The 24256-nt window shown below is 38.5% G+C and overlaps 1 protein-coding gene across 2 annotated transcripts; it reads left to right on the forward strand.

Annotated features, from left to right (window-relative positions):
• Positions 1 to 396: 396 nt before the first annotated feature.
• Positions 397 to 22570, forward strand: LOC127212782 (vomeronasal type-2 receptor 116-like). Of its 2 annotated transcripts, XM_051172934.1 has the most exons (7): positions 397 to 602; positions 9939 to 10218; positions 10600 to 11406; positions 12845 to 13069; positions 17726 to 17849; positions 18485 to 18487; positions 21666 to 22570. In XM_051172934.1, exons 1-7 carry the CDS (start codon positions 397 to 399, stop codon positions 22568 to 22570), a joined length of 2550 nt encoding a protein of 849 aa, XP_051028891.1. The 2 variants fall into 2 exon arrangements, with proteins under 2 accessions (XP_051028891.1, XP_051028892.1); XM_051172935.1 differs by lacking the exon at positions 18485 to 18487.
• Positions 22571 to 24256: the final 1686 nt, after the last annotated feature.

Below are 24256 nucleotides of genomic sequence, written 5' to 3' on the forward strand. Positions count from 1 at the left end.
TCTACTGAAATGATTGTCAATTTTGGTCATGCATGTGGGTACTCACAAAAGCCTGGGAACCACAACTGCCCAAGAGAAAATTGTGCCAGGGGAAATTATGCAATAATGTGAATGAAATCATGTCACCTCGGGCTGGAGAACATGCTCTTCATAACATGTTTTCTGACCTATTGTGATGAAAATATTTCAGATCTCAGATCCAGATCCTGAGGCCAAGATTTTCCAGCTGTATCAAGGGAGAATGACACAGAATGGGCAGAAGGAAACTAGGGGATATAAATATGCCCCCTGCAGTCTGTAACAGTAATAACAGAGATTCATAGAGCTGTGTGTGTGTGATGTTTGTCTGCATGAGAAGCTGTATTCACCTCTGCTCAGTCTTAGATTTTGGCAGACATGAGGAAGCTGCATGCTTTCATTATTTCCTTCTTGCTTCTGAAATTTTCTCTCATCTTGTTCAGTTTGACAGACCCCATCTGCTTTTGGAGAATAAAGCACAATGAAGATGATGATGGAGATTTACGGACGGACTGTAATTTTGTTCTTTTCACATCTCAGGAACCTATAGAAGAAGATTTTTATAACAGAATCCTTGATTTTAAGTAAGTCACTAAAGTCATTAACTTCTTCATTCCCTCATGAATGTCATGGATTAAAAATGTTTGCCTGTGCAGAGAAACTCTGATGTTTTCTGTCCTGTATTTCCCTCAGTAACATTAGAAGAACTACAGAAACATTTCTCCCTTATTCATCATTATTTTCAAGTGCACTTCATTGTAGTGTGGACTTCTTATGTTATACTCCAATTCACTAAGCTGTAAGGTGAGAAATTCAGATTTCACTTCTCTGCCTCATGGATCACCACCTTATGTTCAAAGTTGTTATTGCACAAGGTCTCATGATCTGACATGAAAACACAATCCACACCACTGGCATGAGTTCAGTGTGAAGAGGCTGCACCACTGTGTCTCTTCCAGTGTCAAGGGCCAAGAATTCTTCCATCAGCATGTATTCCTAAAGGTCTTTAAAAAGAGGTTACTTAATTTTGATCTTTAACAATAGGGTTGATTTTCATACATAGAAAAATGTGTGATTATATGTGGAATATTACATACATATTTGTGAAAATACATATACATTGTTTTTTGTTTGTTTGTTTTATTAATTTATTCATATTACATCTCGATTGTTAGCCCTTCCCCTGCTTCCTCCCATTCTTCCCTCCCTCCAATTTCTCCCCTTCTCCCCTCCCCTATGTCTGTGACTGAGGGAGACCTCCTCCCCCTATATATGCTCTCAGAATATCAAGTCTCTTCTTGGTAAGTTGCTATCCTTCCTCTGAGTGACAGCAGGTCTCCCCATCCAGAGGACATGGTCAGAAAAGGGGCACGCGAGTTTGTGTGAGAGTCAGATCTCACTCTCCACTCAACGGAGGAGAATATCCTGTTCGTCGGCTAGGTCTTGGTAGGGGTTCGAAGCTTACTGCCTATATTCTCCTTGGCTAGTGCCTTAGTTTGAGGAGGACCCCAGGATTCAGATCTGCCTGTCATAAAGTTCTTCTTGTAGGTTTCCAAGATCCTGTGGGTCCTACTATTTCCTCTTTCTTCCATGTTACTCTTGCCTAAGTCTCAATCGGATCTCCTCTCCTTGACCCCACTTTCCTTGGTAAGTAAAGATTTCATGGTACATATCCCTTTGACTAGTGTTTTGATATAAGCGAGTACATTACCGTTTGTCTCTATTTGCTTCTGGGTGAACTCACTCATTATGCTAATTTCTAGATCAATCCATTTGTTCCACAAAATTTTGGAATTCCTCGTTTTAATAGCTGAGTAGTATTTCATAGTGTAAATATACCACAGTTCTTAATCCATTCTTCTACTGAGGGACACTTAGGCTGCTTCCATGTTCTGGCTATTAGTATAGAGCAGCTATGAACATGGTTGAGCATATGTCCCTGTTATGTGGTTAGGGCATTTTCTGGGTATACTCCAAGGAGTGGAATGGCTGGTCTTGAGGAAGCCCTATTCCCATTTTTCTGAGAAAGCATCAGAGAGCTTCCAAAGTGGTTGTACTAGTTTGCATTCCCACCAGCAATGAAGGGTGTTCCTCTCTCTCCACACCCTGCCAACACGTGGTGTCATTTGAGTTTTGATCTTAGCCATTCTGATGGGTGTAAGATGGAATCTCAGTGTTGTTTTGATTTGCATTTCTCTGATGACTAACGAGGACAACCATTTCTTTAAGTGTTTCTCAACCATTTGATATTCCTCTGTTGAGAATTCTCTGTTAAGTTCCAAGCTCCATTTCGCAATTGGGTTGTTTGGTTTTGTGGTGTTTAATTTGTTGAGTTCTTTATATATTTTGGATATTAAACCTTTGTCAGATGAAGGGGTGGTGAAGATCTTTTCCCATTCTGTAGGCTGTCATTTTGTTCTCTTGACAGTGTCACCTGCCTTACAGAAGCTTCTCAGGTCCCATTTATTAATTGTTGACATTAAGACCTGGGCTGTGGGTTTGTTACTGTTCAGGAATTTGTTTCCTGTGCCTATGTGTCCCAGGCTCTTCCCTACTTTTTCATTCTAACTGAATTAATGTCTCTTGGTTTTAAGTTAAGTTGAGGTCTTTAATCCACTTGGACTTGATTTTTGTGCATGGTGACAAATAAGGGTCTAATTTGCATTTTTCTACATGTAGACATCCAGTAGACCAGCACCATTTGTTGAAGATGCTATCCTTTTTCCATTGAATGGATTTGGCTTCTTTGTCAAAAATCAGGTGAGCAAATGTGTGTGGATTCATCTCTGGGTCTTCAATTTGATTCCATTGATCCACCAGCCTATTGCTTTGCCAGTACCATGCTGTTTTAATTACTGTTGCTCTGTAGTACAGCTTGAGATCAGGTATGGAGATTCCTCCGGAGGGATCTTTTGTTGTATAGGATTGTTTTTGCTATTCTGGGTTTTTTATTTTCTCCATATGAATTTGAGAATTGATCTTTCAATATCTTCAACATATTTGTAGGTATTTTGATAGGGATTGTGTTGAATCTGTAAATTGCTTTTGGTAGAATGGCCATTTTTACTATGTTGATTCTCCCAATCCATAAACAAGGTAAATCCCTCCATCTTCTCATGTCATCTTCAATCTCTTTCTTCAGAGGTTTGAAGTTTTTTTTGAATAAGTTTTTCACTTGCTTGGTTAGAGTTACTCCTAGATATTTTATATGTTTTGTGGCTATCGTGAAGGGAGTAGTTTTCCTAATTTCTTCCTCTGCCTGTTGTCATTTGTATACAGAAAGATACTGACTTTTTTGAGTTTATTTTGTATCCTGCCATTTGCTTGAAGGTGTTTTTATCAGCTGTAGAAGCTCTCTGGTGGAATTTTGCGGGTGTCACTTATATACACTATCATATCATCTGCAAATAAGGATAATTTGACTGCTTCCTTTCCCATTTGGATCCCCTTGATCTCCTTTTGCTTTCTTATTGCTCTGGCTAGAACTTCAAGAACTATATTGAAGAGATAAGGGGACAGGGGGCAGCCTTGTCTGGTTCCCAATTTTAGAGGGTTTCCTTGAGTATCTCTCCATTTAATTTAATGTTGGCTGTTGGTTTGATGTATATGTCCTTATTTTGTTTAGATAAGTGAGTTGTATTCCCGATCTATCCAGAACTTTGAACATAAATGGGTTGTTGGATTTTGTCAAATGCTTTTTCTGCATCTAAGAGATGATCATGTGGTTTTTTCTCTTTCAGCTTGTTTATATTGGTGGATTACATTGAGATGTCCATATGTTAAACCATCCCTGCATGCCTGGAATGAATCCTACCTGGTCATGGTGAATGATGTCTTTGATATGCTGTTGTATTCGCTTTGCAAGAATTTTGTTGAGTATTTTTGCATCAATGTTCATAAGAGAAATTGGTCTGAAATTCTCTTTTTTTTGTGGATCTTTGTGAGGTTTAGGTATCAATGTGACTGTGGCCTCATAGAAGGAATTTGGTAAACATTCGGTCCATTTCTATCTTTTAGAATAGCTTGAATAGTATCGGTATTAGCTCCTCTTTGAAGGTCTGGTAGAATTCTGCACTGAAACCATCTGGCCCTGGGCCTTTTTTTTTTTTTTTTTTTTTTTTTTTTTTTTGGTTGGGAGACTATCAATGGTTGCTTCTATTTCTATAGGCAAAATAGGGCTATTTAATTTGTTTATCTGGATGTGGTTCAATTTCAGCAAAGGGAATCGGTCGAGAAATTTGTCCATTTCCCTTAAATTTTTGAATTTTGTGGCATAAATGCCTTTAAAGTAGGTTCTTACGATTCTTTGTATTTCTTTGGTGTCTGTTGTTATGTCTCCCTTTTCATTTCTTATTTTTTTAATTTGGATAGTGTTTCTCTGTCTTTTAGTTAGATTGGCTAACGGTTTGTCTATCTTGTTAATTTTCTCAAAGAACCAGCTCTTGGTTTTGTTGATCTTTGATTGTTCTCTTTGTCTCTAATTTATTGATTTCAGCCCTGAGTTTGATTATTTCTAGGCGTCTACTCCTCTTGGGTGTTTCTGCTTCTTTTTTTCTAGAGCTTCCAGATGTGTTGTTAGGTTGTTTATGTGGGATGATTCCTTTTTCTTTTTGAAGGTGCTTAGTGCTATGAATTTTCCTCTTAGCACTGCTTTCAATGTGTCCCACAAATTTGGGTATGTTGTTCCATCATTTTCATTGAATTTCAGGAAGTCTTTTATTTCTTCCCTTATTTCTTCCGTGACCCATGTGTCTTTAAGTAGAAAGTTGTTTAGTTTCCACGTGTTAGTATGTTTTTTGCTATTTCTGTTGTTGTTGAAGTCCAGCCTTAGACCATGGTGAGCTGATAAGATACAAGGTATTATTTCAATCTTCTTGTATCTATTGAGGTTTGCTTCATGACCAACTATGTGATCAATTTTAGAGAATGTTCCATGGGGTGCTGAGAAAAAGGTATAATCCTTTGCATTTGGGTGGAAAGTTCTGTAGATATCTGTTAGATCCATTTGATTCATGACATTAGTTAATGAGGTTATTTCCTGGCTTATTTTTTTATTCAAAGACCTATCCTTGAGTGAAAGAGGGGTGTTGAAGTCTCCCACTATTAATGTGTGGGTATCAATGAGTGGGGCAAGCTTTGTTAATAACTCTTTTACAAATGTGGAAGCCCTTGTATTTGGAGCATAGATGTTCAAATTGTGATGTCTTCTTGGTTGACTTTACCTTGACGAGTACAAGTGACCATCCTCATCTCGTTTGATAATTTTGGTGAAAGTCTATTTATTATATATTAGAATGGCTACCCCAGCTTGCTCTTGTGAACATTTGCTTGGAATTATTTTTCCCCAACATTTTACTCTGAGGCAATGTCTGTCCTTGTGGTTGAGGTGTGTTCTGAATGCAGAAGAATGTTGGGTCATGTTTATGCATCCATTCCATTAGTCTGCGTCTTTTATTGAGAGTTGAGGACCATTGACGTTGGAGAGATATTAATGACCAGTGATTGGTAAGTCCCTTCATTTTGGTATTTGTAACAGTTGAGATTTTGTGAGGTTGTGATTTTGCAATGGTATATTTACCTATTTCCTATATAGTTTTGGTTGTAGTTTGACCAGTTGGGGTGGAATTTTCCTTCTAGTAGCTTCTGTAAAGCCGGATTTGTGACTAGGTACTGTTTGAGTTTGTTTTTGTCATGAAATAACTTGTCTTCTCTGTCAATGGTTATTGATAATTTTGCTGGATATAGTAGTCTTGCCTGGTATCTGTGTTCTCTTAGGGTTTGCAGCACCTCTGACCAGGCCCTTCTGGCTTTCATGGACTCTGCTGAGAAGTCAGGAATAATTCTGATAGGTTTTGCTTCGTATGTTACTCGGCCTTTTTCTCTTGCTGCTTTCAATATTTTTTCCTTGTTTTGTATATTTTGTGTTGTTATTATTATGTGGCGGGAAGATTTTCTTTTCAGGTCTATTCTATTTGGTGTTCTGTAGGCCTCTTGTATGCTCATATGCATCTCTTTCTTCAAATTGGGAAAAATTTTCCTCCATTATTTGATTAAAGATGTGTTCTGGGCTGTGGAGTCGGCTGTCCTGTCTCTCCTGTACCCCTATTATTCTTAAGTTTCCTCTTTTCATGTGGTCTTTTAGTTCTTGAATGGACTGTGTTAGGAACTTTTCAGATTTACATTTTCCTGAATGGTTGTTTCCAGTTCTGTGATTGTGTCTTCAAGTCCCGATATTCGTTCTTGCATTTCTTGCAATCTGTTAGATAAGCCCACCTCTGAGATGCTTGCTTTCTTCTTTTCAGACTCTTGATCACGTTTTTCTTCTGTGTGTTCCTGCATCATAGCTTCCATTTTTATCTTCATGTCTTGGACTGTTTTAATGATTTCCATCGTCTGGTTATTTATATTTTTCTGAAATTCTTCAAGTGCCTCTTTATATGACTCTTTTAACTCTTCAGCCCTCTTGTTTGCCTCCTCCTGCATTTGTTTACAGATTTCTATTGTTTCTTCCATTATCATCTTCTTTACTAAGGACTTGAGGTCATTTTCTTGACTATCCATTGCTGTTAGGTTCTCTAGGTTGTTTTCCTTGGGAATGTTGGGATCCAGAGATGTCAAAGTGTTTTGGTTTTTGATAGCATTCTTTCGCTGTCCTCTTGTCATTTTGATGGCTCTGATGTTGGAAGGACTTTTGTAGTGACCTTGGCTGGTTGAGAGTGGTTTAATTGATGACTGATTATAGGTCAGGTGCTCTTGCCTGTGGGGATCAGGGTGTATTTTTCTGGAACAGGTAGGTGATCCGGTTTCACTCCTGGTGATTTTCTTCTGCCCCCTGGGCTCCAGGCTGAGCCAGCCAAAGTAGATATCTGTTTGGACTTTACTGCTGTAATTCAGATCAGCCATCTTGGGACCTAGAATAAGGTCCGCACACAAACGTTCTGGCTGAGTAGGTTGATCCCAGCTGCCTGACCTTCCTGTGGTTTGTAGTCAAAACCCCAAGAAGATCAGATCTTCTGGGGGGTGTAGCTGTCTTTTAGCTCTGCCTCTATACCCTGTAGCAGTGCCCAACCTCTCCCAGTACTATATGCCTGGAGGGACCAAGGTTGCTCTAGGTCAGCAATTAGGCACTGCAAGCAAGACCCTCTTTTCTTCTCCCGATTAAGTGAGAGTGCCTGCCTTGCTCGGGCCAGAATCTCCACTGGGCTCTCGTTCAGGGAGCAAGGAGCACGGAGCCTGGGCCTTGTGGCTTGGCAGTTAGTAAGACTGGTGCTACAGTGCTCTGGCAGCCACTCACGGAACCAAACCTTCCTGCCAGGGTATGATGGTCCCTTCACACTCTAGGACAGCAATTAGACTCTGCAAACACAACCCATCCACTTCTCGTCTCCCGATAATGTGAGAGTGCCTGCCTTGCTTGGGTCAGGATCTCCCGTTGGGCTCTCTCATTCGGGGAGCGAGGAACATAGGACCAGTGCCTTGCGGCTGGGTAGGAACAATAGGGTTGCAGAGCTCTGGGAAAAGCCGGCGAAACCAGATCTTCCCGCAGGGCTAATAAGTTCAGCTATAGCTCTAGGCAAGACCCACGTCTCCCGATGGGTCTGTGGAAGCAGTTCAAGCTGATTTCTCACTGCCGCTGTTTGCAGACTCAGTCCGCTGTGATTGGGGTTAAGTTTGGCCCCGGATGGCCAGCAAGCTGTAGTCCCACTATAACTGTCTCTGTTGGGTCCCGTCGCCTGTGTTTTCAGTCGGCCTAGGCGGTGACCTCTGCAGTTTGGGGTGGTGTGGAAGGAGGAATCCTAGGACAGATTCACCCTCTTCACTGAGACTCCTCTGCCTGGGGACTCTGGAAAAACCCCTCCCCAAACAGCGAGTTGGTGCTTTATATACAGGCTGCAGTTTGCATGTGGATTCCGTTTCAGAGTTTGGGGAGTGCGTTTAGCACCTCCGGGATGTTGCTTGACCCAGGGGGTAGGCCCCCTGTTTGGTCTGCAGCCTTTGGGGCCCCACTCACCTACAATTCTCAAAGTCCAGCAATCTGTTGCTCCTCTTATGTCTCTGGTCTCCTCAGAGTAGATCAGATACGTTGCTTAATGGTCGGCGCCATCTTGGACCAGCTCCTCAGGTGTTTTTTTTTTTTTTTAACAGAGAAGTGAAAAACCTGGGCTCCATCCCCGGCGGTGGCTCCGCGGGGCTCCTGTGGCGCGGGCCTGGCGGTGGAGAGGTCGATCTCGGCCGCCCGGGGCCCTCCGGGGCGCTCCGGTGGCGGGGGCCCGCTCAGTGCCGGCGCCGCAAGATCGAGTCTCCATATACATTGTTTTAATAATCTATACCAGTCCCTAATGTCATTCTGGAACTGACAATAAGTATGGAAAAAATCAGCTATAAGATTCAATGTCTCCACAATTTTATTTTGTTTCACTTGTGCATATGTTGTTACAGATTTGCAGCATGATTAATATGAAAGACATAAATATTCATATTAATTAGTGAAAACATGTAACATTAGGGAAAATTTAGGAGTACTAATGTACTCCCACTTGAAAATGAGGTGTTCTCAATTTGTTTATGAAGTTCTTATATCCCAAGTGTCAGAACTTAACAGTGGTGACTGCACAGCATAGAGAAAAGGGGAAAAGTATTGAAATTCATCAACTTTGTACATATAATGTGCCTGGGCTTTATTTATCTACATATTGACCATTTCTGTGATTTCTTTAGCCTCTGATTCGCATGCCACATATCATTTCAATTGCATCTCATGTGGATTTTATAAAATGTATTTTACAACTCTTACCCACTGTGCCCACTTTAATTCTTATGGTGGCTTCACATTATTATTTTTCAGCTTACACCATCAGTATTTGCTTTTCTGTTGTCTCATCTTTCATACTCCCTCTTGCAGGGAGAACAATGAAAATTTTCATTAATGGCCCTATTAAAAATATAAACATGGCCTATACTTAAATGCATTATTTATTTAAGCAAACATTTACAAATCATACAGAATTTAGGAGATTGCACATAATCAATACATATATGGAGTATATAATGATAAACCAGCTCTTGGTTTCATTGATTCTCTGTAATGTCATCTTTGTTTCTAATTTACTGATTTCAGCCAAGTGTTTGATTATTTCCTGTTCTCTACTCCTATTGGCTGTGTTTGCTTCTCTTTGTTCTAGAGCTTTCAGGTGTGCTTATAAGTTGCCAGTATGAGAACCCTCCAATTTCTTGTTTTAATGTTTTTTATTTAATTAGTTTATTCAGATTTCAACTCAATTGTTATCCCTTTACACATACCCTCCTGTTCTGCCCTCCATCCTTCTTTCTCCCTATTCCTGTCCCCTAGGTCTGTGACAGAAGGGGACATTTTACCCCACCATATTGTCACACGCTATCAAGTCTCATCTTGTAGCCTGCTTATCCACACTCTAAGTGCCACCAGGCCTCCTCACCAAGGGGAAATGGTCAAGTATGGGACATCAGAGTTCATGTCAGAGTCAGTCCCTGCTCCCCACACAACTGTGGATCATGTCCTATCCATTGGATAGATCTGAGGCGGATCTCAATGTTTACTGCAGGTATTGTCCTTGGTTAGTACAATAGTTTGAGTAGTCCCGCCTGGGTCGAGATCCATCCATCATGATGTTCTTGTAGGTTTCTAGGACCATCTGGATCCTTCTAGTTGCCCATATTCACATATTTCTCTCACCTAGAGTCCCAATAGGAAGTCCTCACATTTATTCCAATCTTCTGGTAAGTGAAGACTTTCATGGGACATGTCTTTTGGGCTAGTGCCCAATTATAAGTAAATGTATACAATGTGGGTCTTTCTGTGACTTGGTTAATGCATGCAGGATGATCATTTGGATTTTTCATTTTTGCAATATTCTCCATAATGATCTTCTGTTTCCTTTTAGAATACCAACATGGAAATATGAGTTTATCCTTGTACTGCTTTTTGCTACTGATGAGATCAACAAGAACTCCTACATTTTACCCAACGTGTCTCTGTTATTTAGCATTCCTGTTGGTATCTGTTTTGAAACATGGGATGTAATTGATAAATACATTTCACCAAAAACCAGTAATCATACATTTCCTAATTATATCTGTGGAATAACTGTATGTGATGTAGGACTTACAGGACCATCATGGACTACATCTTTAAAACTGGCGATTTTTTTTAGAAGTCCAAAGGTGAGGCTGTGTGATTAAAAAGGAGAGGTAAAATTTATCTATGCTAACCCTAAGCTATGACAGAGAATGAATGGGCAGGATGGGTTTGTGTGTGCTGATCTGTATATTCTAAAGAATCAAAGCACACGGTATTCATACATCACTAATATTTCCTTGTACTACAAAGAATGAGTGAAATGGACAAACACAAAAACTTTGGCTGAACATACAATCATGTCAGAAACATTAAAGAATTCTATTGGAAGAATATAGTGCCTTTAGAAAGTGATCTTATTGTCCTTTATAGGAGTTCTGGATGGTGAGTAACACAACTTATATCTAAGAAAGAACTTCCAACAAATCATATTCCTCACATAGCTTCTTCTGTTTTTCATCCTTCAGATTTTCTTTGGACCATTTCTTTCTATTCTGAATGACAATGCCCAGTTTCCCCATGTCTACCAGATAGCACACAAGGATACATGTTTGACTCAGGCCATGGTCTCTTTGATGCTTTATTTTTCATGGTACTGGATAGGTTTGGTCATCTCTGATGATGACCAGGGCATCCAGTTTCTCTCAGATTTGAGAGAAGAGATGCAAATTAGTGGAGTCTGTTTATCTTTTGAGAATGTGATCCCAGATAATATGCAGTTATATGTGACAAGAGGTGTAATATATGAGAAACAAATCATGACATCCACAGCAAAGGTTGTTATCATTTATGGTGAAATGAACTCTACCCTAGAAGCTAGCTTCAGAAGATGGGTATATTTAGGTGTACGGAGAATCTGGGTCACCACCTCACAATGGGATGTCATCACATGTAAAGAAGACTTCAACCTCGACCCTTTCCATGGGACTATCACTTTTGCACATCACCATGGTGATATTTCTAAATTTAGAAATTTTATGGAATCAATGAACACTTCCAAATACCCAGTAGACATTTCACAGATGAGACAGAAGTGGAATCATTTTAACTGTTCAATTTCCTGTACCAACTATAGCACAATGAATCATTGTTCATTCAACACTTCTTTGAGATGGTTATCAGAGCATAAATTTACTATGGATCTGAGTGAAGCAGGTTACAATTTATACAATGCTGTTTATGCTGTGGCCCATGCCTACCATGAAGTCATTCTTCTGCAAGTAGAATCTCAGGAAATAGCAGAACTCATAGGAATATTCTATGACTGTCAACAGGTAAATTATCTTATATTGATTATGCTTAAGTTATGATATTTCAAAATAGCCCCACAAATGATCATATGGATTTTTCTTTGAATAGAAGGCCTTCTGAACTTCAAAACTCCCAAATATAAAATTTTTATGTGGATAGATATACTACACAAGATTCTGGTTATTAAATTATCAGTAATATTAGTATGTCTGACTAGCATTCACTTAAGACACAGATACTTGTTATATTTTAAAATAGCCTTAGTTAACCTGGACCAGATCAGACATTAATCCTCTAAACTATTTTCCATAGTGGGATTTGGTAGTGGGGCATGTATACCCGACTCCCATGCCATCTGCTTCCAATAATTTCTATCAAGCTGCCTCCCATCCATTATCTCAAATACAGGTTAATATTCTTCATATTGGCCAAATCTCCATCCATATTGGCCATTTGTTTCTTTTCCATATAACCCATGGCCGCCATTTTCTCCTCTCTCTTAGGACCTCTTCAGGTCCCTCTTCTTCTTCTTCTTCTTCTTCTTCTTCTTCTTCTTCTTCTTCTTCTTCTTCTTCTTCTTCTTCTTCTTCTTCTTCTTCTTCTTCTTCTTCTTCTTCTTTTTCTTCTTCTTCTTCTTCTTCCCAGGATTCCTGTCTCTCTCCTTTGGCCAGGAATCTTAGCCACGTCTTTATCTCCTCTCCCCTCCCCAAGAGGAATGGCTTTTTATTAATCAAAATGTGGGTCACACAGACAGCAAGTATGAAGATTCTTCATTTTTTTTTTTTTGAGAATCCATCTGAGCCTTTCACCAAATGAGTTCATTATGAGAAATATAACTAAAATTTCTATCACAAAGTATACAAGTGACAACTAGAATATAATTTATTCCTCAAGAAGAAATATCTATTGACCAATGTCATGGATAATGATTTCATGAAATCTTATAGTTGTATCTTATGTATGTACACATCAGTTACATGATTTACGCACTACCTATCTTCCAGCCCACAGATTCCAGGCCTCTTATTCTCTCAGATTTTGGCTTCTCCTTTAAAAAAGTTTTCCTGCACACACACACACACACACACACACACACACACACAAACAGTCACACACACACACACACACACAGAGAGAGAAACATACAACACACACACTTGATATCTGGAATTATTTAGTTGGTGTATTGACATCTTTCACACAAGTAATGAATGTAAAGATCTCTTGATCTTTGTTACTCAATACTTGGTAAATATTTTCTGACATTTTGCACCATAAAACATAGGAATTTAGTATAATATAACTTAATTACCTATGAGATATCTTGTTTTTTTCACTGGATAAGTAACCATCGACATAAATGTCTTTTCTAGGCTATATTGCAAATTGTTGAACATTCACAATGTCACTTGGCCTTCCTGGGTAGGTATACGTAACTATCTAATGATGCATCTCATTTAGGTGGCTTCTATTCTGAAGAGCATCGTATTTATTAATCCTGTTGGAGAACTAGTGAACATGAATTCTAGAAAAAAATTGTGTGCAGATTATGACATTTTCAACATTTGGAATTTTCCACAAGGTTTTGGATTAAAAGTGAAAATAGGAAGCTATTCTCCTTACTTCCCACAAAGACAACAATTGCATATATCTGAAGATTTAGAGTGGTCCATGGGAGGAACACTGGTATGTACACATAACTTTAATTATGCATATTTTTATGTTATAAAAATTGTGGCATTGGAATGATGGCAAAGGACTCAAGCTCAGTTCTCAGCATCCATGTTTGATGACTCACAAGTTTTTTATAAATGCAGGTCATGAGGATATTTGCCTCTGGCTTCCCTGAACACCTAATATGACATTCCACTTCACCCATACTGTATATATATTAGAATATATATATTAGAATAAAAAATATTTAAATTGTCAAAATATGTGATAAGGTATAAGCCATGAAGTTTTGTAATTATATGTGTATACTTTTATACTATAATCCACATTATTATGTAATTGTTTACAGAAACATTTCTCTATATCGTAGACTTTCATTATAAGTTTACAATTTTTCAAGTGTGTAAGGGTCTCCAACAATGTGTTTTGTTTATGTTCATCCATAATTTTCACTGTTCCATCATGCTTGCTCCTCCACCCAACTCATTGTTCTTATTTTTGTTCTATAAAGCCTTTAAGAACAATTTGTTCTACTTAAGTATACCTGGTGGATCAATTTAGGAAAAAAGAAAGCTTTTAAAAATTATTTAATTACTTTTCTTTTTTAACATACACATTTATATTATTACACACTAATAAAATAAACTACATACAGCAGGAAGAAGCATAAGATAATCATGAGTCATATAATTGTTACAGTCATAGTAATTTGGCCCTTTGTATCTGTCAAACTTGAAGTAAACATCTTTTTTATCTTGTGTAGTCTACATTTCTGAATGAAAATCAATATATATATATATATATATATATATATATATTATCTCTACTAAATCATCTTAATCTAAATCTACTTAAATCATCTATCTTGATCTTAAAATATCTTCTCACATAACCAACTAAACTTGATTGTAAGAATAAACTATATGATCTTCAACCCCTATCAGAGACCTTAGAAGGAATAAAACTTAAATGCCTGAGTGAACCAGAAGTACAGGTTCGCAACCTCTTAAATGAAAAAATGAACAAGAAAATTTACTGCCTGAACTGTGACTCAACACTTTCTATAACCTTGGACATCATCTTTGGCCTTCTAGCCCAATATCTCTGCTAGACATTTTTTTTTTTTTTTTTTTTTTTTTTTTTTTTTTTGCGAGGCAGGAACTATTGAAGACGTGCTTACCTTGTTGAGGCATCACTCAGCCGTCAACCCTGCCTGCATCTAAGCTTGCCCATTTTTAGGAAGAATTCTGTCTGTCACAAAAAGAAGGACATTTTGCCCAGAAACTTGTTTGCCACTTCTGAAGGCAACTCGACAAAGAGGTTCTTTGATGTTGATCATCTCCTTTGAGTTCAGCTCAGTGTTGCCAGAAGTTAACTTGTCTTGTTGTCAAAGAATCTTTAAAATAATAAAAATTTATTTAAATACCATAGTCTGGCTGGGCAGGGTGGCACATACCATTATTACTAACACATTGGAGCAGAGGGACTTGGATTGCTGTGAGTTCAAGGCCAGCCTGGGCTACAGTGAGTCCAGGACAGACAAGGCTACACAGAGAAACCCTGTCTAGAAACAAAACAAATAAACAAACATACAAACAAAAAACCAGGATAAAAAGCAAATGCCATATTCTGTAGGCCTTTGAGACTTTTGAAGACCTTATTTAACTATTTTACTTTGTAAATCTATAGAATCATGTCTATATGTTAGACCTTGAATATATATTTTTGTGACAAAATTAGACTGGTATTTGACATGACCATGATTTGCATGTATATACAAGATTCTATACTAGTGAATTGAAAATAACCTTTTTTGTGAGTAACAATTAAGGCCTTGAGTTAAGGAGTAGGTTCAACCATCTACCTTTGTTCTATCCTCCCTCTGTATTTCTATAGTCCCCTTTCCTTCTCTTTAGCACCTACAACATTACCTACGAAAGATATCTCCAAGTCCAACCTTGTTGTCTCTCTGTATAAGACCAATAATAACTTATAGCTATCCCATAATGAAAACAATGATCTGTAGACCAAAACAACAAACAAGAACCTACCCGATCCCCCTTAGAGGAAACAGGACACCAGTCCCTTAAGGTTTCTTCAGGCTGATTTGGGGCAAATAATACCTCAGAAGGGGCCCCCAAAATTGGTGAAAATGGTTAACCAAGCCAGGGATTACATTTGTGGTCCAGTTTCTAAACATTGAAAGATTCCAGGCTTAATAGAAATGCTATAAGGGACAGACTGAAATGTTGGACAAATTGGCATCAGAAGATTTCTAACAGCTATCCAATTATGATGGGTAACAGCAACTGAGGCGCCTGAGGGTGGAACACAGGGCATTCAGGATGTCAGTAGGGCGCGTGTTGAGAGAGATGAATTCTTTCAGGTTTGATCCAGCATCGGTGTCTGGTTCTTATGTTCTGAAAATGTAATTTCTCACAAGCATTACACGGTTCTAACATTATAATTATATGAGGTGTGGGGGATATACAGAGCTATTAAGCCTGACTCTCTGCTCATTGTATAAGCAGAAGTAAGACATCTGAAAATCTTCCTTCATGGTATCCTAAGAATGGCCACTAGCAATAAGTCTCAGAGGATCTGTGACCAACATGAAGCCTTGTCCATGCATATACATTCGTATCTCAGCCAGTCTCAGAGCTATTCCCATGTAGTGGGGTTAGCAGTTTGAATTCTTTTGAATTCTTTACATCCTGATTGCAGCCCCCTCCCTTAATGCCTTCCAATCCCATCCTCTTCCCATCCCTCCCCTAGTCCTTAGAAAGGGAAGCTCCCCTCCTCTAACACCTGAATTCAGTTCATCCAGTGTCACTGGTGGTACATATAACCTCTTCCTCTGTGGCTTCTCAAGGCCACCCTACAGGGGGTAAGTGAAAAACTTTAGGAGGCCCAAGTCCATGTCAGAGGTGTTCCATACTCCCTATATTGTGGGACCCACGAAGAGACTGTGCTGTCTATGTATTACAATTGAGCTGTGTGTGTAGATCCTCACCATTCATGGTTCTTGATTTGTTTATCTGTGTCTGCAGCAACCCTCATCTCTGTTCAGATTTTTAAGTGTATATTTTATTTATTATAATTTATTCATTTTACCTCCTATTTGTTATCTCCTCCCTCTCGTCTTCCCATTGCCACCCTCCCTCCCTCTTCTGCTTATTCCCCTGCTCTAGACCTCTGGGAACAGCCTATCCCCAGGGTAGTCTGCCTTCTCTTCCACTGTGTGCCCGCTACACAATCTTGCTAAGGGGCGGAGGCAAAGTAGTGGGCCCCCGAGTGCATAGCAGAAGTTTAGCAGCAGTTTCCCCCTTTTCCCAATGTGGAAAACCGCAGTTATTTGGCTACATTTGAAAAAGGGTTCTTAGTTCTTTGCATGCGTTGTCACTGACTGAATCATCAGTCTGTGGAGACCCCCCCTATGCTTCCAAACAGAGGCCTTGTTGGCCTCCCTGTATAGCTACTGGTCCATCACAGACCTTCCTTTCCCCCACTGCTAGCTACACTCTCAGCACTCTGCCCCGCGTCCAGCTTCAATTCTCTCAGTAACTGTCCCTATCTCCTGCTTGGTGGAGTTTCTCAGAGGTTATCTGTGTTGATACATATGCCATGGATGTCTTTTTGGGTCTCAGTTATCTCACTTAGTATGATCATTTCTAGTTCTACCCATTTGTTGCAAATTTCAAGATTTCTTTGTTTTTAAAGCTGAGTAGTATTCCATTGTGTAGATGAGCCACATTTTCTTTATGCATATTTCGGTTGAAGGGCATCTAGGTTGTTTCCAGATTCTGGCTATTATGAATAAGGCTGCTATGAACACAGTTGAGCAACTGCCCTTGTCATATGGTGGAGCATGTTTTGGATATTTGCCCAGGAGTGGTGTAGCTGGATCTCGGGGTAGAACTATTCCCAGTTTTCTGAGAAAGTACAATACTGACTTCCAGAGTGGTTGTACAGGTTTGCACTCACATCCTCAGTGGAAGAGTGTTCCGCTTTCTCCACGTCATTGCTAGCATGTGTTGTCACTTGAGTCATTGATCCATGCCATTTGGAGATGTATTTAGGTGGAATGTCAAAGTCGTTTTGATTTATATTTCACTGACAACTAGGGATATTGAGCACTTCTTTAGGTGTTTCTCAGCATTCAATATTCCTCTATTGAGCATTATCTGTTTAGTTCGCACTCCATTTTTAATTGGACTATTTGGCTTGGTGGTGTTTAGTGTCTTGAATTCTTTCATATATTTTAGATATGAGCCCTCTGTTGGATGCAGGTTTGGTAAAAATCTTTTCCACTATGGGCTGTTGTTTTGTTCTGTGTACACTGCCTTTACCTTACATTAGCTTTTCAGTTTCCTGATGTCCCATTCATTAATTGTTGATCTTAGAGCCTGGTCTGTTGGTCTTCCATTCTGGATGTTTCTCCTGTACAAATGAGACATAATCGCTTTCCACTTTTGGAAGAACGAAATCTTATTTCCTTACACATTCATTGACACATAGAATGCTACCTAATGTCCTAATTATTTTTTGGCCTTCAAGTTCATTATAGGTTTAGATGACATGCTCAAATGCTGGAATAAGGTAATGCAGGATAATAGGAGAATTTATATAATCCATCTCTGTTACCAATTCTTACTCCATCTGCTTTAGGTTCCTACTTCTACATGCAGTGTGGCATGCACTCCTGGATTCAGGAAATTATATCAGGAACAATCGGCAGAATGCTGCTTTGATTGTGTCCAGTGCCTAGAGAATGAAGTGTCTAATGAAACAGGTATGTAATTGTGTGCAGAAGAAATTGTTGAAATTGACTATCTTCTTTTATCCAAACTAAGACTTTAACAGGGCATGAAAGGAAACTGAAGACAGAAACTATGTGTATCATTGTACTGATATCAAGCATATTATGGACAATGGAATGAACATGCACTGCCTTCCTTAAACCACACATTTTGCTCATATTGTCATGGTTACATATCTTATATTTTCCAGAATATGTTTAATAAAAGTTTGTAACTAGTATTCTACCAGAAAATTTTGTACACAATACTGATACGCATATGTCTAATCTTCTTTGATTTTTTTTCTATAAATTAAATTTCCATGACCAGTCTATAATCTTGTTCTTCTAGCACCCAGCTCATAATCTTGCTGTTGTTTAATAAAATGAATTTAAGATATTAGAGAATAGCTCATAGAAGGAAGCAACTGCTGTGCAAGAATCAGGACAAGAGTGCACATTCCCAAATGCACGCAAAGATGTGGCAGATTTCCTCAGTAATCACACGCTGCTGAGAAGGGAAGGAAGGATCCAAAATATGCATCATGTTGCATGATAGTTAGCTTGGAATATATAGTTGGGAATGAAAAGGGACGTCACCACAAAGAGTAGTCAGCAAAGAAAAGCAGCTGGTGATTGTCTTTTGAACAGCAAATACATCCAAAGATGCATGTGGTCTCTCATTGACATGCAAAAATTACACACACAGCCATGGATACGCTTGTATGCATGCCTCATGCACACGTGAATTTTACCCAATTTAAATATATTTTAATTGAAATTCCCCTTCAATTTCTTCCTTAACCACCTTCCAATACCATCACTTGAAGCAATACTACATATCCCCTCTATTCTCAAGTTGACAGCAAATGGAATAGAGAGGAAGAGTAAATCCAGATACATTACAGATACATTATATATACATATATATATATATATATATATATATATATCCATTGATTTAAAATAAAATGATTAATAACAACTTATATTTTGTGCTCTGATATACAAAATCCATGAGTAGTTATGATTTTTGTTTCTAATATATGAGTAATGACAAGAACAAAAGTATATATTAATATAAAGAAGTTCATATACCAGACATCATAGGAATGGATATTAGTTTGAAAAACAAATGTCTTCTTTCCAAATCCTTATGTTAATTGTTGAGGTGATGAACTTACACTGAAGTGGATTTTCTTACATGAGATGTACAGCTTCTTTATTGGAAATATTGCTTTATGCAAACAGTATGTGCATAAGGGAATTTTATATCCTTTTGCTATATGGAGATACAGACCAAGGGTATGAGCCAATGTGCACAATGCATTGTATTGGCTGGCTTTTTAATCTAGATGCGATGCCTTATTCAGTGATTTATGCTGTGAAGAGATGCAATGAATATAATAATTCCTTTAAAAGAAGGTATTTAATTGGGGCCTGCTTCAACTTTCAGAGGCTTAGTCTGTTCTTGTGATGGCAGGGAACATGGCAACACACAGGCAGATATGGTTCTGGAGAATGATTTATATCCATATACTTAGGCAGCAGGAACAGAGAGAGAAGCACTGGGCCTGCTTGATATCTTAACATCAAAAGCCCCACTCTAAGTGACACATTATCTGAAACAAGGCCTCTTCTACTACCAAAAGGCAACATCTTGTAATCATTTCCAATAGTGCTACTCATTATTGATCAAGCAGAGAGTTACACTTACACAAATCACCATGTACAACTTTTTTGGACTCATAGGCCTGAAGCCACATCATAACACAGAAACAGCCCAACTTCAAAACTACTCACGATCTATCACAGTCTCAACACTGTTTAAATTTCCAAAGTTTACAGTCATTTCTGAGGCTCATGACAATCTCTTAACTGTAACTCCTTGTAAAGCAAAATAATAAAGCATATCATTGCTTCCACATTGCCGAGATACTATGACACTGAACACATACTACCATTTCAAAAGGGATGAGCCAAAGCAAAGAGAGGACACATTGTGGAATCCAAAGACAGATCCAAATTCAGCAGAGAGAACTTCAAAGTCTGCATCTCCATGTGGGATGTCAAGACACTCCTCACATCCCCTACTTGTTCCGTTTTTGTTGATGGCAGCAAACTTCTGTTTGGGGCTAGTTTAAACCCCTATCTTCAGCTTTCCTTTGCAGGTATCTCATGACTCCGATATCTCCAAAAATCCAGGGATTTCTATTAAATCCCAGTCTTCACATCCATAGCTTTACTCAATAGCCTTTCCTGGCTTCCACACATTTAAATATCTGACAAAAAATTGGTTTACTGGCTTTCCTAGTTAGGGTGGGAGATTTCACAATCCCTTAATTCTATCTTTTACTCTAAAATCAGAACCATGTGGCCAAAGCTTCCAAGGTTCTCTGATTATTGGAACTAAAACTTGGCCCTTTGTTTAAATACATTTCCAACAGCTTTTTATATTGGATGATATCTTCCATAGGTTAAGTTTCTCATCCCATTTCTTTCACAAATAGGAAGGTTAGCTCAGTGGGTCTTGCTCTGAGCTTCCCACTCAAATGAGTCCATTTAGCATCAGGATTCTTTTTAAACCTTTCAATGCCTTGAGCTCTGTACTTAGCTCCATTACACTTCTTGCTGCTCTCCTTATCCTCAAACTATACATTTTGAATTTTTCCTTGCTGTCCTAGCTCCTTTTCATTATTGTTGTGTATAGGAGTGACCACTAATAACCATATGAGATAGTCAAAACTAAGCCATCTTAACATTTTCTCAGGCAAAACATTTCATCAAAAACTATTCAACTTGGCCTAAGGCAGAAAATTTTTCAGAAAAAGGTATAACTCAAAATATTAAGTCTCTAGACTGTTTAATAATATTTTCCCCTCTCAAACATTTTGAGCTTGTCCTACATAATTAAAATATTCCTAAGTGTGATCCTCTATGCTTCTCTTAGTATTGCCTGTTATTTCTCACTTAAAGCATTCAACTGCATTTGCAATCCAAAGTTGCAAAGTTCATATTTTACCAAGTAGCAGCATGTTCAGGCCTATCATAACAATATTTTGACTATGACAGCAGTTATGATAGAAAGCATTTAATTGGGGCTTGAATACATTTTCAGACATTATCCCTTATCATAGTGTAGAGAGTATTGCAACATGAAGCCATGCATGGTCCCAGAGAAGTGATGGAGTGTTCCACCTACAGATCCTAACACAAAAGGAAGAGAGGGACAAGGTGGGTGACTGGAGCTTTAGAAATCCGTGAGCCCACCATCTGCCACAATTTCTCTTGCAGTGACACACCTATTCCAACTGTGTAAAACCAACTCAGACAAGAAAATATAACCCGATCATTTCTAATAGTGCTATTCCCTTGTAACCAAGCATTTAAGTCTCTGAGTATATTGGGCTATTTTCACTCAAACCACCACAAACAGAGTCTACAAATCTGTACATAATAAATTTAAGTTTTGAGTAATTAACTAATAATAGATATTTTATATTACTATGGATAAGGTACTGACAAATTGTTTTTCTTATTTTTATAAACTTTCATGGATGGGAAGGTTAGATATAACAATAAGGATCTCTACTTCTCCCTTTATCATGAAAGTGGTATGGTACACTACCAAGGATGGATTGCTATGGAGCATCCTGATCTCACTGCTTCTTACAACAAAAAAAAAAGATTAAAAATTGTTGCATAACTACAAATCATTTACTGTGGTATCCTCTGATTAATACAGATACTAAATGATTATGTATATAATGATAAAGTTTTATTATGGTTTGTTGTTAATGATCTCTACAGATATGGAGCAGTGTGTGAGCTGCCCAGATGACCAGTATGCCAACACAGAGCACACACACTGCCTGCAAAGACGTGTGTCCTTTGTGGCTTTTGAAGACCCACTGGGGATGGCTCTGGCCTGCATGTCCATGTGTTTCTCTATCCTCACATCTCTTGTACTTGGTACTTTTGTGAAATATAATGACACGCCCATTGTGAAAGCCAATAACTGCACTCTAAGCTACATCCTATTGATCTCCATCACACTCTGTTTCCTCTGCTCCTTGCTCTTCATTGGGCATCCCAACATGGGCACCTGCATCCTACAGCAAACCACGTTTGGAGTCCTTTTCACAGTGGCCTTGTCCAGTGTCTTAGCCAAGACAATTACTGTGATCCTGGCCTTCAAGCTGACTACTCCAGGAAGAAGAATGAGATGGATGCTGGTATCAGGGGCACCTAACTTTGTCATTCCCATCTGTACCTTTGTCCAACTTGTTCTCTGTGGAATCTGGATGGTAACATCACCACCCTTCATTGACACAGATACACACTCTGAACATGGGCTGATCATAATTGTGTGCAACAAAGGTTCAGCAATTGCATTCCACCTTGTACTGGGATACTTGGGCTTCTTGGCTCTGGGAAGCTTCACCGTGGCTTTCTTGGCAAGAAATCTGCCTGACAGGTTCAATGAAGCCAAATTCCTGACCTTCAGCATGCTGGTGTTCTGCAGTGTATGGGTCACCTTTCTTCCTGTCTACCATAGCACTAAGGGGAAGGTCATGGTGGCTGTGGAGGTCTTCTCCATCTTGGCTTCCAGTGCAGGGCTGTTAGGGTGTATCTTCTTCCCAAAGTGTTATTTTATTTTGATAAGACCAGATTCACATTCTTGTCAAAAATATAGGGATAAATCGCTTAATTGAACCTTAATAGTTTTTTTTTGCATTTTAGATTATACTTACAATATTTTTGTTCCTTTCCCTGGGGAAGAGCACCTTTTCCATTTTCAGATTTAATCAATTGCCTGTAGTTCTTTATGTAGACTTGAGGCCTTCACACTTTCTCCCAATTAGTTTACCAACATTTGTTATTGTCTTCCTTAATTAGGCCACATTGGGGGGTCATGTGGATGAGAAGTTATGGTAAACCTCGTGCTATTCCTAAAACAAATATTATCACAGCAAGTTCACTCACCCTTTGGCTCTCACGATCATTCTTCCTTCTTCTGTACATTTGAAAATGGTATGGGAGGGATTTTTTAATCAGTCATTAATTTTGGAAAAAAATGTGTTGCCACTAGAAGAGTTGGAGAGCAAGAAATGAAAGTACAAGATTGTTTTAGCTATTCTGGGTTTTTTGTTTTTCCATATGAGTTTCGGAATTGAACTTTCAATGTCTTTAAAAAATTGTGTAGTTATTTTGATAGGGATTGCATTGAATCTGTAGATTGCTTTTGGTAGGATGGCCATTTTTACTATGTTAATTCTCCCGATCCATGAGCAAGGAAGATCATGCCATCTTCTCAGGTCATCTTCAATCTCTTTCTTCAGAGTTTTGAAATTTTTTTCATACAAGTCCTTCACTTGCTAAGTTAGAGTAACTCCTAGATATTTTATATTGCTTGTGGCTAATGTGAAGGGTGTGGTTTTCCTAATTTCTTCCTCTGCAAGCTTGTCATTTGTATATAGGAAGGCTACAGACTTTTTTGAGTTAATTTTGTATCCAGCCAATTTGCTGAAGGTGTTTATCAGCTATAGAAGTTCTCTGGTGGAATTTTGAGGGTCACTTATGTACACTATCATATCATCTGCAAATAGGGATAATTTGACTTCCTCCTTTCCCATGTGGATACCCTTGATCTCCTTTTGTTGTCTTATTGCTCTGGCTAGAACTTCGAGTACTATATTGAAGAGATATGGAGAGAGTGGGCAGCCTTGCCTTGTTCCCGATTTTAGAGGAATTTCCTTGAGTATCTCACCATTTACTTTGATTTTGACTATTGGCTTGCTGTATATAGCCTTTATTATGTTCAGCTATCTGCCTTTTATCGCCGATCTCTCTAAAACTTTAAACATGAATGGGTGTTGGATTTTATCAAATGCTTTCTCTGCATCTAAGGAGATGATCATGTGGTTTTTATATTCAGTTTGTTTATATGGTGGATTACAATGATGGATTTCTGTATATTAAACCATCCCTGCATGCCTGAAATGAAGCCTACTTGGTTATGATGAATGATATCTTTGATGTACTCTTGTATTCATTTTGAAAGTATTTTATTTAGTATTTTTGCATCAATGTTCATAAGAGAAATTGTTCTGAAATTCTTTTTCTTTGTTGAGTCTTTGTGAGGTTTAGGTATCAATGTGACTATGGCCTCATAGAATGAATTTGGTAATTTTCCATCCATTTCTATCTTTTGGAGTAGCTTGAAGAGTATCGGTATTAGCTCACCCTTGAAGGTCTGGTAGAATTCTGCACTGAAACCATCTGGCCCTGGGCTTTTTTTGGTTGGGAGACTATCAATAATTGCTTCTATTTCTGTAGGGGAAATGGGACTGTTTATCTTGTTTATCTGTTCTTCACTCAACTTTGGCAAGTGAAATTGA

This window comes from Acomys russatus, chromosome 31, assembly GCF_903995435.1.
Source record: "Acomys russatus chromosome 31, mAcoRus1.1, whole genome shotgun sequence".
NCBI classification, from domain to species: domain Eukaryota; kingdom Metazoa; phylum Chordata; class Mammalia; order Rodentia; family Muridae; genus Acomys; species Acomys russatus.

Excerpts from the sequence above, each read along its gene's own strand:
- LOC127212782 (XM_051172934.1), top strand. The coding sequence starts at position 397 with ATGAGGAAGCTGCATGCTTTCATTATTTCCTTCTTGCTTCTGAAATTT. Across the intron at positions 603-9,938 it reads AACAGAATCCTTGATTTTAA|AATACCAACATGGAAATATG; the intron begins GTAAGTCACTAA and ends GTTTCCTTTTAG. Across the intron at positions 13,070-17,725 it reads GGTCCATGGGAGGAACACTG|GTTCCTACTTCTACATGCAG; the intron begins GTATGTACACAT and ends CATCTGCTTTAG.